Source organism: Vollenhovia emeryi, unplaced genomic scaffold (assembly GCF_000949405.1).
Source record: "Vollenhovia emeryi isolate VEMERY1.0 unplaced genomic scaffold, V.emery_V1.0 DF939136.1, whole genome shotgun sequence".
NCBI lineage: Eukaryota > Metazoa > Arthropoda > Insecta > Hymenoptera > Formicidae > Vollenhovia > Vollenhovia emeryi.
This window is the reverse complement of record NW_011967230.1, coordinates 2,562,819-2,578,850: the sequence shown is the minus strand read 5'-3', so window position 1 is coordinate 2,578,850 and position 16,032 is coordinate 2,562,819. Positions and strand designations below refer to the sequence as shown.

The window sequence follows — 16,032 nt, the reverse complement described above, 5'->3', positions numbered from 1 at the left end:
AGAGAGAGAGAGAGAGAAAGCGATACTCCCGTAATTATCGTCATTATCGTCGTTATTCTATGTAGCGCGGATATTCGCCCCTCGAGGGCCCCCGCTCGTTCTCGCTTCGAATCGCCGCTTATTAACGAATAAATTATGTCATAACGGTTTGATCGGCGCGGCGTCGCAACGCGCGCGATCGGAATGTTACCTGCGTGAGAAAAGGAAAAAAGAAAGGAGAAAAGATGCGACGCCTTTTAAGCGATCAACTAGCTTACTGCTGAATTCCAGCCATTCGATGTCCGGCACTGATAGCTCTTATCTGTTTTCTCACCAAAGTGATAAACTGCGAGGGTAGCCAGTCGCTACGAAGAGATCACATTTCATCACAGTTCACTAATATCTAACGTCGAAAAAGTATCGAGCCGCGTTTCTGGCTTAGGATAGTATTAATTTAGAATAAAAATCATTCGAAACCGTTCGTATTTTCTAATTTCTACGGGCGTTGGCTGCCAGGCTAGCTTTAGGTTGGTTTTATTATTTGAAGCGTAACACTTTTGAACGTTTTTACATCTTGTAAAACAAAAAATTGTAATTATTCAGACGCTGCTCAATTTACTTTTTCAATCTGTTAATCTTCCTATATGTCATAATTTTTTTATCCTCTCAATTATTGCTTCTTAATATTTTACATGTTATTATTATTTTTACTGTCGCTTAGGTCCTTAGGAAAATATTGTTGCTTTATTAAAAATAAAAGAGAGGAACGCTTTTCATCTGGAGATTCAATAAGACTTAAATTCTTTTTGCTATTTAACAGTAACATTGAATTTACTCGCTACATATTCATGTACATATTCCCGTATTACGCATATATATTATATAATTCTTGATAGAAAGAGAAAAACAAATAGAGAGAGAGAGAGAGAGAGAATCTGCAACGTCCCGTGTCTCTTTCCCTTGCTCCTCCCTTCGTCCCGGCGGTTTATATTCACTCATCGAGCTATTCACAGCCGCCTTACAACTGGAGGTGTAACCGTTTCCCCTCATCCCACCTCGTCCTCTTCCTCTTTCTCTCTCTGTCTTTTTCGTCGCGCCGTTCCCTTTCACGGGATGCAGATAATCTCTCCTTGCCGCATGTCGAAGAGAAGTGGTCGTTCCTCTCCCGGACCGGCAGCCTCAAGGTCGGTCACTTCGGGTTTTCCAAATCGTGGTCCTGCATGACGGACAACTTCCTATCGCCGTCCTCGTCTCGCCCGCGAGCTCCGGCGCCGGCGAAAGGAGCGTAGAACGAAGGCAGGGGGAACGGCGTCGATGTAATTTCGACGGACAAAAAGTCGCGTAACCACTCGACGGCCGACCCTTTGACGTCGGTGTCGAATGTGGGACACGCGTGAAAATACACTTTAGCCGACAATCGAATATTAGTTTGTTGCTAGAGATTATCATCTCGGGAATGTCGGGTGAACACGAGGAAGAATTAGAAAGAGACCCACGAGTTAAAGGACAGGTCTCCCAATCTCTATCGAGCCGATGACGTACTTGTATCTGGCATTTACTTGCGCATTCGACTTGTAGCAAAACGATTTCTTTTATCTCGCGACGTTGTTTGTACAAAATTCTTATTCCGGATATAGGAAACTTATTAAACTTTTGCAAATTACCTAAGTCTCTCTTTCCCTCTCTCTTTGTTATATTTGTTGTTTTACATTATTGTTGCTATTCTTATTGTTTAAAATATTATTACTGAAAAGATAGAAATAGATTATTGTCCGGTAGTTAGAAATGGCGAAGAACGGATTGGGCTCCTCTGACCCTTTATCAGAGCTCAACAAATAGCTGAAAGATTTTACGTTGTCGTGTTTTTTTGCTGATTAATCTCGCGATCGATCGACACTCGGAGAACGGTCCATAAATTAAACTGTATAGCTGTAGTGTTTTTTTAACGTGGCTGATCTAAGAGCAGCGCAAGGTTCTGCTGCGTCACAAGTGACAAGGGACCGCTTCGCACACGGAAGCTTGTCGAAATCGCGTATTTATTACGCAGTAGTCCCACGCTGAAATCACCGTGCTGTGATCCACCAAACGAATAGAGGCAACCTTTTGTACTTGCCATATAATTTTTCAATATTTGCAGCGAATGTTAACGCCACTATTATTTCGGTCAGTTTAAATTCCGATTCGGTGACAATATATCAAGTAAATATAAATATGTGTGATATTGTTACATTTTCGCCGAAATAAATTGTTTCTCTTCAACCTGAATACACGGAACAATACTCTGAATATTTGTAAGGCTTTAAAAGCAAGAATAAGAGAAGTGTATAAAATATTTAGAGAAATACATGAAGTATTGAATTTGCCTTAAATAATTTTCTAATCCTGTTAAACAGGATATACATATATATATGTACATATATGTGTGTATATACAATACAGTCCAATTTTTTAAATATACACTAATAGTAGCGAAGAAGATAATCTCGAGATCTTAAGTAATCTTGATACAAAAAAGATATGTTTCACATATTTGTCCTTTGACGCCATCTAAATTATTTAAGTCTATTTCGAACACCTTTATATATATATGAAGTATTTTAGATTATGTTTATGAACGGGTCATGCTTTATGCAAATATGTTTTTTGTTTAAATAGCCTGCAGACTCGAAAGTGAGTTTATTTAGTTTTCGCAAGCATAAATATTGAAATAATTTTCTTTGCGTATCGCGGATTTCACGGCAGAAAATAGTTGAGCAAGATTTTACGGCGAGCTTATACACGTGGAATTATCATGGGAAGCGTTTCTCCGTTAAATTTCCTCAGGCCACAGAAAGAGAAACGCCGCTCTAAATGTCTTCCATGCGCGGTTCGATTGCGTGAAACCCGGCGCGAATTTTTCGCGGTTCTAACGCCTGCCGTAACACGTCGTGCAACGCGCGCGTGTGAGGTGAGCACACACTCGCGTAAGACATTATAGCCGCGAGGGCGATGCGTGGGCGGTAAAGTGTTATTAATAGCGTACACCGTCGATATATCGGCTACGGGCGGCGCAACGATGCGCAATAATGAGGCAATTATTAACGAGAGTCGATTAACGGTCGTGAGAGAGCGTTCGAGGGAGAGACGTTTCAACGAATTTCCCATAAAATAATCACGCGCGCGATTGTTACATAAATCTCGTGTGACACTACCATGGCACGCCGCGTCCCGCCGCTGCTTCGATTATCGAGCGACATCGACTCGATTGTCGAGTGGCATCAAGAAATGGATAAATGTTTATTATTTGTAGAAATAATCGGTACGCAATTTTCTCTTAAAAAATTTATTCTGCAAATCACGTGATTGCGGGACAACGCATTTTGAAGAACCTTATGAGAGTTTTTGAAATTTTACCATACATTTTACTAGTAGGGTGTATAGTAAAATTTCATAAAAATTCTCATACAGTTCTTCGAAATGCCACGTTGTCCCAAAATTACACGATTTTCAGGATAAATTTTAAAAGAAAATTCTCTCCGTGCATTTATTCTCTCATAGAATATTTTATGTTTTACCATCTCGGTGCGCCACGAGGTCTATTCATTGAAAATATATTTATGATTTTTCTGTAATATTTTCTGAATTCGAAAGAAGACAAGTGTTTTTTAAGAAATATTAGAGATGTTACTAAACTAAACATCGAGCAAGCTCGAGAGGAAGAAATATGAGAGATGGAGGAATAAACGGAACCGATATTCTGCCATCTCTCAGTATCGCGAGGTTCATTCATTGAAAATACATTTTATTACATTTTCTGGCTTCAAAAGGAAACAATTGTTTTTCTTTCATGGAAATATCAGAGATGTTACTAAAATAAACATCGAGCAAGCTTGAGGGGAAGAAAGATGAGGGATGGAGGAATAAACGGGACCGACAATTGCGAATTTATCTCGTGGGATAAACGTGATGTTCGAGATCTGAGTCTTCTAGAATGAAGCTGGTCCACTGTGTAGCCGGGACGTTGCGGGCCCCGGACGCGAATTTACGATCCTCACCGGGTTCTCCACGGACGTAGGGTGGCGGCCTAGGACGCGATCCTGTCGGGGGATCCGAGGCGCCCGCGAGGCGCTTAATAACGCTACTTTAAAGCTCGCTCGCGCCGGACAAAAGCCGACCTGCCATAACTTCTTCACGGTGATGCACCGACGGCATTACCGTGGCGCGTTATGCCCCCATTATGCGGTATTATGTTACTATTTACGCTATCGCAGCTGCCTATTTATTTGTCTTGCCTCGCTGACCGTTCTCGATCTTCCTACTCCATCTTCCGCTTTTTCCATCCGCGCGCTCTGTCTCTCTTTCCCTCCTCGCCGGAAGGCGCACGATCGCGGAGGAGTCGCTGAAAATAATTAGACGCGAATCAGCCCGTAATCGGGCGATTGCGAATCCGTTTCCGCAACCGATCGCGCTAACAATTCTTCCCGAGGGGGAAACCGCTGAGGGCATTGTGGTGTACAGATTTGCGGCATTACTGGGCATTACTAGGCATTTTTTGGGCATTAGGCCATGCTGAGGAATTATAAAGATAAGATAAGATAAAACAAGATAAATAAGATAACATAAGATAATAAATTAAAGTAATGCCCACTGGGCATTAGTGGGCATTGGTGTACAAGATTTTGGTCAGCGGTTTCCTCCTCGATTCTTTCCAAATATTTAGAAAATTTCGGACTGCTCACGAGATAAAAATTTCAAAGAGCGCGTCAGCGAAGATTGCTTTCGCGAGATGAAAAGGAGCAGATAGACTTTCAACAGTCAATGATACCATGCTGTTCTCTGATTTATGTAATCCGAATAGTGAGACACTGTCGGTCTGTACACAAGAGCTACCGTCATATTTGTATCTCACACAAATGTTTCCACGCGAACCGACAGCTCTAGGTGCAAAAAGTGCACAATCACTCCGGTATCCCATTATGCCCGTTCTACACCTAGGGATGATCCTACTTGTGGCTCATCCGAGGGGAGAAGTTTACACGGGCATTTTAGTATGACTATCATACTATTGTATGGTTTTCGTATGATTTCACTATGATTTTTAACCGTCTTCTTATGTAGAAATGGCACCCGAGTCCATAAACGGTCTCAATACGACGATCCTCGTCCATTTATTTGCTCACTCGGGTGAGGCACAAGTAGGATCATCCCTAGGTGTAGAGCGGGCATTACGGCCGGGCCTCTTCCGATAACCGACAAGCACCTTGTTGGTTGTCCACCCGTCGGGTGGAGCACCGCAAGTGTTCCGCGCGGCGAGGGAAGCGCAGCTGTTACCCCGAGATAAAGCGCTGAACTTAACGGCGGCGCGTACGGGAGACACGAGAATGGAGGAAACGCGGCGCGAGCGTTCAGTCATTAGTGTCCGCGATGCCCGTCGTTTACCCACCGCGTAGCGATAAAGTCAGCCGTCGGGGGTTGCGGCGCGGTTGCACGTGCCATGGACCGCCGCGCCGCCGCCCGCGGACAGCCATTCGCGGCCGCCGCGCCGTTGCGTTTCCGCGCGGATCCGCCGGGCCGTACGTCGCGTACGTTACGCGCGTTATCGCCGAGAGCGCGGGGCCGCGCGCGCCTGGCAATTTCCGCTCTCGACGTACTCGCGCGCATCTGCTCTTACCGCGCTGATATGTTGATTATTACACGCTTTCTTGGCGCATTACCTGCTTTTTCAACGCGGCTTCCTTCTACCTTTTACGCTTGCATCATATGTATCTTACTTGATTTAATTCAAGGAGAATCGCTCGCTCGCACCGTCTCCCACACGCGCACTCTCTACCGATCTTCGAATTGACTCATCAATTTACGATCAATGTGCACTATCGTATTTATCTCTGTGAAATATAAGCGTCGGAGATAATCGATTGTCCCGTTCTCTCGCATCCGAACAGCGAGCGAATAAAGAACATCGTCAGGTCGAAGTTCTACAAGCGAATGAATGAAAATTTCGGAAAGTCATATCAAATCGCACGCGTGAAGAAACACGTTACACATATCCGTTTGTCGCAGCCTATGATCGCGAACGGTTGTAAGTTGAACGAGCGATCGCTATCATTTTTCCTATAACTTCTTCACCGTCCGCGACGGATAATTGATTACGCGAATAACCACGCGACCGCGAAGAAGTTATTCCTCGCGCCGGGATTACACTTAATTTGTAATAGGGGGATTTTTTTCAATGGAACTGAATGCCCGCGGTGGCCTTGAGAGGCACCGTGGGGCACGATTAAGGTAACGTCCACAGGCGAGATTTCGCGCGATCTCACAGCCGCCGGGAGAATGATCTGATCCTGACGACGGCGCGGCGAAAAGAAATTTACGGGAGAAGACGGCGAATAGATAACGTTCAGATAAAGGCGAGGAAACTTGGGCCGGTTTTCACAGTCAGATCTTATATTCAAGACCGTCGTGAATTTATCTACAGACAGATCTGCACGGACTGTATAGAACATTTCACTGGCTATCGAAAGATGATCTGACGATCCTAAATATAAGATCAGACTATGAATACCACACGGAGAGAATTCTCGTTTAATCCCGAAAATTATGTAATCGTGGGACAACGCGGCATTTGAAGAACTTTATGAGAGCTCTTTGAAATTTTGTCATGCATTTTACATAGTAATTATACTTAGTGTACATTTGGCTAGTAAACTGTATGGTGAAATTTCAAAAAATTCAAAAAGTTCTTTGAAATGCCACGCTGTCCCACGATTGCACGATTTTCAGGGCAAATTTTAAGAGAAAACTCTCTTATTTCTCCTTTGCTTCAAATTCATACGTTTTCCGTTGTTTGCAAAATAAAATTATTGCGAATCATCGCGACGACGACGAAACGCGCAGCATCAACGCTAATTACTAGTAAAATGTATGGTACAATTAAAAAAAACTCTCAAAAAGTTTTTCAAACTGCCACGTTGTCTCACGATTGCGCGATTTTTAGGGTCTATTTTTAAGAGAAAATTGTCTCCGCGCACCCTTAAAGTGCGTCTTTGACAAGAGCGACAGAAAAAAAAATGATACGTAGAACAATTGGCGGCACAAAATCGGGCGAAATGCACGATTTAAAATTATCGCTCCGACTGCTGATTAAGATTTAATTGCGATCGAAGACACCTAAGAGTAGAAAGATGTAATCGCGAGGCGAGTGAAGTGCACGGAATTGAAGTGGGAAAACCCTACTACTCACTCGTCAACTCACTTGTATCTCGCGTCGAGATGCCGCGATACTATTTTAATGCGGCTTTATGACGTCACGGACGACACACGCACACAGGCGGCGGCGATTAATCCGGGGAAAAAAATATGCAGATGAGACTCGAGTGTATCGCGGCGCTCCGTTGTCTCTCCGTTGCACTAATAATGCATAGAAATCAGCCGCGGATAACGAGCCGCAAAAATACTTCCTGCATCTTCGTTCGAGGAATACGTGAGTAATCCACGACACTTGATGTGCCGCGCGATTAGTAACGACGCTTGATTTCTCCGCGGACGCATAATGAATATTCCGTACGTGCACATTCGCTTTTGATAGGCTAAAAGGCGGAATCTGCCGCTGGGTAAAAGGGAAACGGTACTGCGAGGCTGTAATATCGCGAAATCGATGGAGGCTAAACGGAAAAGTTCTCTATATGAGTTAATTCTTATCTAGTCGCGTGTATTGTGAGCCACTCGCGATAAGCATGTTGTGTCTATCTCTGGTATTCGAATATTTTTCTTCCATTCTAAACGTATTCTTATATAATACGCAAAGGAATGATACTTCTTACCAATCGATCGATCGGAAGCCGAAGGATATTTAGATTTATTACGTCAAATGTACTCGACAATTTGTTATAATTGATTATTATTTTAATATTACTATTATAATGTAACTTTTATAATTATTATTTATTATTATTACACAGTTGTTATTATATTACTTTTTAACTCGTTATCCTCGGACGTAACAGCGTTAACAAGTTCACTCCGCGGAATCTTTGTCTTCCTTTTTCATAATTATACCAAGTTTTTAAGTAGATCGAGAAATTCCCTAATTATTTTTTCTAAACCCGCAATTAACGCTGTCCGCGGAGTACGCGTAAGCGGTGTTTTTGCGCCTGCGCCTATCTATTTTATATAAACATTTAATTTTAATGGCCGAAAGCGCGTCCCGGACCGAGACGAGTTTGAATGGGCGACGAACTGGAAACGGGGTTTCTAGAGTAATTCAGCGGTGTGACGCACGCGAGCCGCAATTGCCGCGTTCAGGTTGAGGCGGCTGACATCGGTTTGCCGCATTTAGCGTTAGTGGAATTAATTGCAACGATGCACGAACATCCGAGCGAAATTGATGCCCGACAAGGTGGAAGAGTACCGGTCGCGATTGGCCGTTCGCGCATCGCGCCCCGTCACAATGATGGTAATTCGGGAGGAAATTCCTCTCATAAATATTCCGACTCGTAAAACGACGTGATGATGCGGATAAAGATATATCCACGCATACGCGTGCGTGCGGACCTGTATACGCAGTGTCTCATTTCTACCGCGTTGTATTTTAATAGCGGATCCTTCGGCCGACCTCGAGTCGATCTTTCCGCGGAAGAAAGCATACCTCGGAGTCGTTGTACTTTGCGCGGGACACCCTATGCATGATAAAAAGTTGCACTTTGCGTACGCGGTTGACCTCCCTGCGAATCCGAAGAATGCACCGATGAACAATTTCGGGGCTGCGAGGCCTCGCCTCTTTTCACGTCGCATGTTAATAACGACATTACGAGGCGATATAATCGCGGGCGGAGTAATTAACAAGAATATCAGGTACGGTGGAATGACTGTTTTAATTGCTCGGCGGAATTTATATGGCGGAGACAAAGACGCACTTGTGTCAATTAGAGTAAAGATATCGCCTCATATTTCTTCATTAGAGTAAATATGCGGAGAGATAAGAATTAAATCAATTACGCGAGAATAAAAAAGGGGCGGTTTAAGTTTACGAGGCGGGCAAAATCAGATTTAGATTAAATTGCAGAGCGGAATCGCAACAGATTTGTAGTTTGCCGATTAAATGTGAGGAATTCTTTTATCAATTCTTTACGTCGCAATATATAGAACTGTGTCGTTGCTCTTGACAGCCCCCACACTTCTCTTCTATAAACTGTCTAAGGAATTTCTGAAGGTGAGAATTTTCTCTTAAAATTTATCCCGAAAATCATGTACTCGTGTATGTAAAATGTATGGTAAAATTTCAAAAAAACTCTCATAAAATTCTCCGAAATGCGATGTTGTCCCCACGACTTTCAGGGTAAATTTTAAGAGGAAATTCCCCCCCCCCCGTGTGCAATGTCATACAAAATAGTTTCTTCCCGCTTAAATTGTCGTTCCTTAAAATCTGAGGACCAAAAATTTTGATTACGATTTTGCCTGTGTGGAATTTAAATCGTCACCCGAAGGAGGTATGTTGTCATTTCCTAAAATGGCAATATTTCCATTAAGTTAATGAGGACGAAAACACGATTAAACTATGTAAGCTACACAAAATCGGTGCCGCGCTTAGACAAGATGTAACCGCGTTGCTAAAAATGCGCACGTATCCAGAAATACACGTACATGTAGGTATGTGTGTGTATGCAAATGTAGGCAAGGGTAAGCGTATTTCTCAATGCGCACCTTAGACACTCCTATTTTTATGATCGTCTCGTAATTTTTCGCCTTTTTTTTCGCGAACGCGGAACGCATATATAAATGCGCGTTCTATCGGTGACTCAGTAGACGCTGCGAAGACGTTTTTACGGCGCACGAACGAAAAGCGCGTCCCGAGAAGAGCGCCTCGTCTCTCATTTTGTGGTCACAGTGTTATCGAAGGTCGCGATTTCTCGCTCAAAATGTCACCGTGCACGTTCAAAGTCCGACGAGAGATCGTGAAAACTCGAATCGTATTACGAAACTCGCGCGTGTGGCCGATAACTCGCGCGTTATCGCGCTCGACGGCGGGCATCTCGACGACGGCAATTCTCGTCATCGCCCATGTTGCTTCTCGTAGTTGATAGCACGATGTATCAAAACAATTGGATAATTCATTCTGTTTAGCGATCTCCAGTTGTGAATTCAAAAGTGAGCGAGAAAAACTCATTTTCGACGTCACTTTGGAGCCGCGACGATCGCGACTAGCGTTGACGCTTCGCGTTTCTTCGTCGTCATCGACGAATCATCGTAATTTTATTTTGCAAACGACGGAAAGTGAAACGAAAGAGAAATGAAAGAGAGTTTTCTCTTAAAATTTACCCCGAAAATCATGTGTAATCGTGGGACAACGTGGCATTTCGAAGAATTTTATAAGAGTCTTTTCAAATTTTACTGTAGATTCTGCTAATAGAATGTACGGCAAGTAAAAGGATTTTATGAGCGAGTTTTTCAAAATGCCGTGTTGTCCCACGATTACATGACTTTCAGGATAAGTTTTAAGAGTAAATTCCCTCCGTGTACTTGTAGTAAGTTGCGTTTCTTTATCTCACACAAGGCGACAAGATGTTAACGGTGTTCTTAGATTCTGTCCACCGATATGTAAACCAGTACGTTTTTTATGCACTACAAAAAAAATGGCCAGGGCACACATTTCGGCGTAATTATTTACGTGGAAGCTCAATTGCGCGGTGAAATACGGTGACGGGGGTACCGCGTGCCGCCGTGTAGTTGCGAATAAATAACGGTGTTTAAACGGGACGACCGTCTCTCGAAAATTATGAGGTCGCCCCGTGGCTGTTGCGGCCCGTGACTCCGGTGGAATCCCGTGTTTTGCGCACGGAAGGGGAGAATGCAGCTGCACCGGCGATTAGTCGAACGCGTGACGTCAATGGCTTGTCTTTGCGAAAGTCTCGAGAGGGAGGCAGCGAGACTCAAGGAGAGCCATTAAATGGTTCCCTCCATGGGAGCACCATTCTCGCACATTTGCCATGCGAGCGCTTCGCCGGCGAAGCCAATTAGATTTTCCGAAGCTCCTTTGTTTCTGCTAACGGAATGTGAATTGCGTCGCGTAATACAAAATGATAAGAGGACAATAAGAGCGCACGAGGGTCCGCTCGCTTCGCCACTGCCCGAGTTTCGAATATAAATGTCTCGGCGTTAACGATCACATTTGGTTGAAAGTGTTGATCGGACGTTTTTCAGAGAATATTTTCACGGTTGGGAGCCGCGGCGGCCGAGTCTCATGGTCTTGGCGCGAAGTGAGTCCAGGAAGGTTCTCCCGAGAGCATCGTTCTTAGATTCCATCAGTATATAGATAAACATTCTCTTTCTCCTCTCGGAGCCTTTCGAGAGGCCCCGGGAGAGAATAAGCAGTACGCTTTTGCCGTGCTCGCTCGTATCTCTTTGGAGCTCCCATCCGTTGCGCTCGTGTACGCGTGCGTTCACGTGCACGTGAGGCCTTCTCGTGTCCGTACGATCAAAGTAGCAGAGGTATTGTGTCCCTACGTTGTCTGAGAGAGAGAGAGAGCGCGCGCGCGCGCGCCTGTGTCTGTGGGCATAATCGTTTATTTCGCGTCGACCTTTGCGGGGCACTACGTCAAAATGTCAGATGCGACCCCGCCTGAGCGCGAGGGAAGATGCACTGGGAACGCTGTAATGGGCTTACAAAGCGTAACAAACTGATGCGAGGTCAAACACACGACGGGCAATAAACACACGTAGAGATAAATGGGCCCTTAAGGTGCACCACACCGGGCCCGCCGGGAGGCGGGCGTTTCGTCTCTCTTTCTCCCTCTTGATGCCCGCGTATCTCCGACGTTTTGCTCGCTCCGCGAGATGAGCGCCGGCGATCCGGGGCCGCGATACCCGAAACACCCCCGCTTGTCCCGCCCGTTTTCGGAAATGAACGTTCTCGCTCGTGAACGCGGCCGTCCGCGATCGTCTCTCCCTTCTGCACTCGCAAACGCTTCAGGTGGATTTATTTATAGATTCCACCTTTATCTGTCTATAAATAAATACGTATTTCCAGATTACATTCGAGATTGCATACTTTTCCGGAATATTAGCATCGCGACTTTTTTTCCCCCCTTTCACGCCGCGACGTATTTCTTCTCGAGCTTTATATCGACTTTCTCTTCATGGGAATTTACGCGGACACTCCGCAATGTTCATAATTCATCTGTAACTTTTATAGACTCCGTCGCGTTTCCCTCGCTCATATTTCTCTTTGCCAATGTAACGGCTAACCCCGGTTTTTACCGTCGTCGTTTGACTAATTGATCTTACAATTAGTTTAAGTCATCTTTTGTCTCTTTTTAAGGAGATGCTGGAGTGATGCTGCACTTTTTGCACTTTTCGCTCCTAGAACTGTCAGTTCATGAAAACATTGTGTAATATACAAATTACGTGGCTTTTGTACACAGATCGACAGTGTCCCACTGTTCGGACTAAATCAGAGAACAGCATGGTATCATTGAAATTAAGTTGTTAGAAGACCAAAAAGAAATCTATTCACTCCAATACGTTATAAGTTAGGTGATCTGTCTCTTCTTGTTGGACTTCTAAATTTAATTTCAATGACACCGTGCTGTTCTCTCATTTAGTCCGAATAGCGGAACACTTTCGATCTGTACGCATAAGCCTTATAATTTGTGCGTTACACAAATGTTTTCATGTATTGACAGATGCAAAAAGTGCGGAAGGTGCAGAATCACTCGAGCATCCCCTTGAGGGGGCAGTTAGAAAGAGACAAAGGGACGAATTAAACCGAGATCGAAGTTAAGTGGCGTCGGTGACTGATCCCGGTTTAACCAAGTTTTTATCTTTTTCCAATTCTTGACACTGGAAGAAGCTAAAAGGTAAGTTAAACCGAGATCAGAGTGGATCTGCATCGGTAGAATTAGGCATAAAGTTTGTTCCATCTCCCTCACTCGGTCTCGTCGAGTCTCGAGACGGTCGCGCGGACAGGCAGGGCGCAGTACGTTTGATACGATTGCCCGTGAGCGACTCGCGGGGCGTAACAAACTGACGCGGGGTCAGACGCATGACGGGCAATAAACACGCTGAAAGATAAACGGGCGATCGGGTCCGGCCCGGGGTCTCGGCGAAAGTGTCTCGTCCGCGGATACGTTTGGCGCGCGTCGCCGCGAACGGTTTTCGCTTTCGCGCGGGTCGATATGAAGAACAACGTATCGTCCGAACTACAAAAGGCGGCCGGGTTTATTGCCTCCCCCTGTGTACGCCTTGTAACGCACGCTCGCGTTCGCTTTACGATCCAGTTGTCGGGGCTCACCTTGCGTCGTTACCGCCGCGCTATCTCCCTGTGGGAATTATTTCTGCCGCGGAGGCGCGATGCTGGGAAACGTATTGCGACTGTCCGTCGTTATCCGCGTTGAGAGACGTCATTTTTTTTTACACGATCCGACCTGATCTCGCGGAAGTGATCGGACAATCACTTGGACTTAGAGACCCTGTAATCAGAAACTGGCCATAAGAATTCGTCAAATTCGTTACGATCGTAGAAGAGCGAGATAGTCTATGTTTCTCTCTCACTCGCAGGAATTTGAGGAACTCTTACAGCCAGTCTCTGATTACACAGGGTCTCTAGCTTGGACAATCTGGGGCGAGATCGGGGACGAGTGTTGTACGATTGATATACTGCGCGTCCCACGAGATAGCTACAATATAGAATGATTGAATGAGCTCTCTGAAGGAATACTCGTAGATCTAATGGTCCTCTTTCTCTCTGCGCGACGCGTCTCCTCGCTTATGCAACGTTACCGCGGCCGGTGCGTCCGCATAGGCGCGATCGCCGGCTGACCACCGCAAAACCACAATCGCGCTCTAATTGCGAACATTAGCCACTTACGGTCGGAGCGGTGCCCCTCGTGGATACTCTCCACGATCGATCTAGCCTTGGCCGCTAGCGACGGCCGCGAGAAACGGCGCCCGCGTCTCGCGCGAGACGTCAGGCGGCGGGCTGACGTCTCGGCGCGCCGCTTTCTCTTCTCTACAATTCTTCTTTTTTTTTTGCCAGCTAATCGCGCCAAACGGCGGTACGTACGATCTACGATGCTCGATTCTCTTTTCAGATGCCGCAGACGGTGCCCACCGCGGCCGGCTACTCGCCGTCGTTCGACTACAGCACTTTTCAGTTCGATTTGTCCCTCCTGCCGGACGATTACAGCCCGACCGGCGGCGGCCAGGTCTGCCTGAAGAGCTCGCAGATCAAGCAGGAGGCGCGCTCGCCGCGCTCGGGATCGCCCACGACCTACCAGAGCCCGCCGTATCCGAACGGCGAGCTGCCGCTGTCGCCCAACTACTCGCACGAGGGATCCTCGCCGGGGTACCCGACGAGCCCCTACTACGTACCCAGGAGCCCTCAGAGCGCCCAGTTTTATCCCACCAGCCCGGAACCGTCGGCCAAGCAGCCGGTCAAAAGGGAGAAGAGCCTCGATCTCCTGGCCATCCTTCAGGAATCCAGGTAAACGTCGCAGCGTCTCTTTTGTTCTATGATCATATCGGAGATTCGCTTAGGGAAGCGTACAGATGCGTGAAGACATTTCTAGTCGACTTTTCCTTTCGTCTCAGTCTACAGTAGATGATTTAAGCGCCAAGCCCTGAGAAGTTGACCAACCACAGTCGAAAATGAGAAGAATACTCGACTGTGATTGGTCAATTTCTTAGGGCTTAGCGCTTAAATCACCTATTGTAGACTGGGACGTTGGTTACGGAAATACCCAAGGACACTTCTTTTCTCGTTAAAATTTGCAGCTCTTTTGGGATTACGTTTGATTGTTACGCGCGGCACGCCCTAAAAGTCGCTAATTGTCCGCATTTAGCGCCGTATCTTGATTTCGGGCACCATTGTTTATCGCGTCATCTTTCTCGTACGCAATCTGTTAACGGGAATGGATCGCGCGTTTTCGCATGATTACAGACTCTTAGCCGAGAGTCTGGGTTACCGCGAGGACTCAACCGACTGCACGGTGCCCTGTACTCCGCCTCGCAGCGAGGAGGATATCTATAACAGCCTCGACGCCGACTTCCTGCCAAAGAAGGAGGACACCGGCGTACAGGGACACCCGTTGCTCAAAGAGATCCTCTTCAAGGAGGAGCCGCGATCCGTTTCCAGCAGCAACGGTTCGTCGCCGTCTTCTTTGTCCTCATCATCGTCGCCCAGCCCCTCGAGCGAGTTCGAGGGTGGCTCGACGCTGCACGAGCTCCTCTTCAAGGGCGCTGCCCTTCGCAAAGACCTGGCGGGGATTTCCAAGACGGGCCAGCCCAAGGTGGAGCGAGAATCGAGGGAGGAGCTGGCGAATCCGCTGCGAAAGGAGGAAGAGCTCTTCAAGGACGGCCAGAAGAGCGATCATCAGCTGCTGCGGGAGGTGCTGAGGGACACAAGTTTCCAGAGGAAGTACAATCTGAGACCCGTCGATCTCGGCGGCGTCGGCACCGGCTTCGTCGAGGACATGGAGGCCGGCGAATGCGTCGGCGACCTCGCCCGCGAGCAGCTCGAGCCGGTCCTCAGTCTGGCCATCCAGCAACTGCAGAAGGACTTCGACAACACCTGCGTGGCGCTCGGCATTCACCCAGGTGAGTCGAGTTTTCCTATTAAAATCCTATCGAAAGTTTAATCAGAATTAAGAACAATACCGAAAAAAATTAAACCAATTAATTAAGAGGGGTAAAGACAAGCTGAGTATCGACAGAAGAACTGAAGTAGTATATGAGATAGATTGCAATAACTGTGATGCATGCTACATAGGACAAACAAAAAGACACCTCCGAACAAGAATTGACGAACACTGCAAGGACATTAAGAAACATGAAAATAATTTATCGGTTGTGAGTAGACACCGTCTAGATCACGATCATGACTTCAACTGGTTAGAACCTAAAATATTACACAACGAAAAACATAAAATTAAACGGGAGGTTGCCGAAATGATTTTTATCAAAAAACACAAGAATACAATCAATTTAAAACGTGACACGGAAAACTTAAATCCTATATATAATAAAGTCCTTGAAATTATTTGACCTTTTCTTTGTTCCAACAGATTTTTAGAATTTTAATGC

At 45.9% G+C, this 16,032-nt stretch overlaps 1 protein-coding gene across 1 annotated transcript in view; it reads left to right on the top strand.

Annotated features, from left to right (window-relative positions):
* LOC105567654 (DNA-binding protein D-ETS-4) overlaps positions 1-16,032 on the top strand; it is a 48,706-nt gene that overhangs the window by 17,264 nt on the left and 15,410 nt on the right. The window contains exons 2-3 of the mRNA XM_012022702.1: positions 14,043-14,434; positions 14,891-15,546. Coding sequence (XP_011878092.1) covers positions 14,043-14,434; positions 14,891-15,546 — 1,048 coding nt within the window. The remainder of the gene's footprint in view (positions 1-14,042; positions 14,435-14,890; positions 15,547-16,032) is intronic.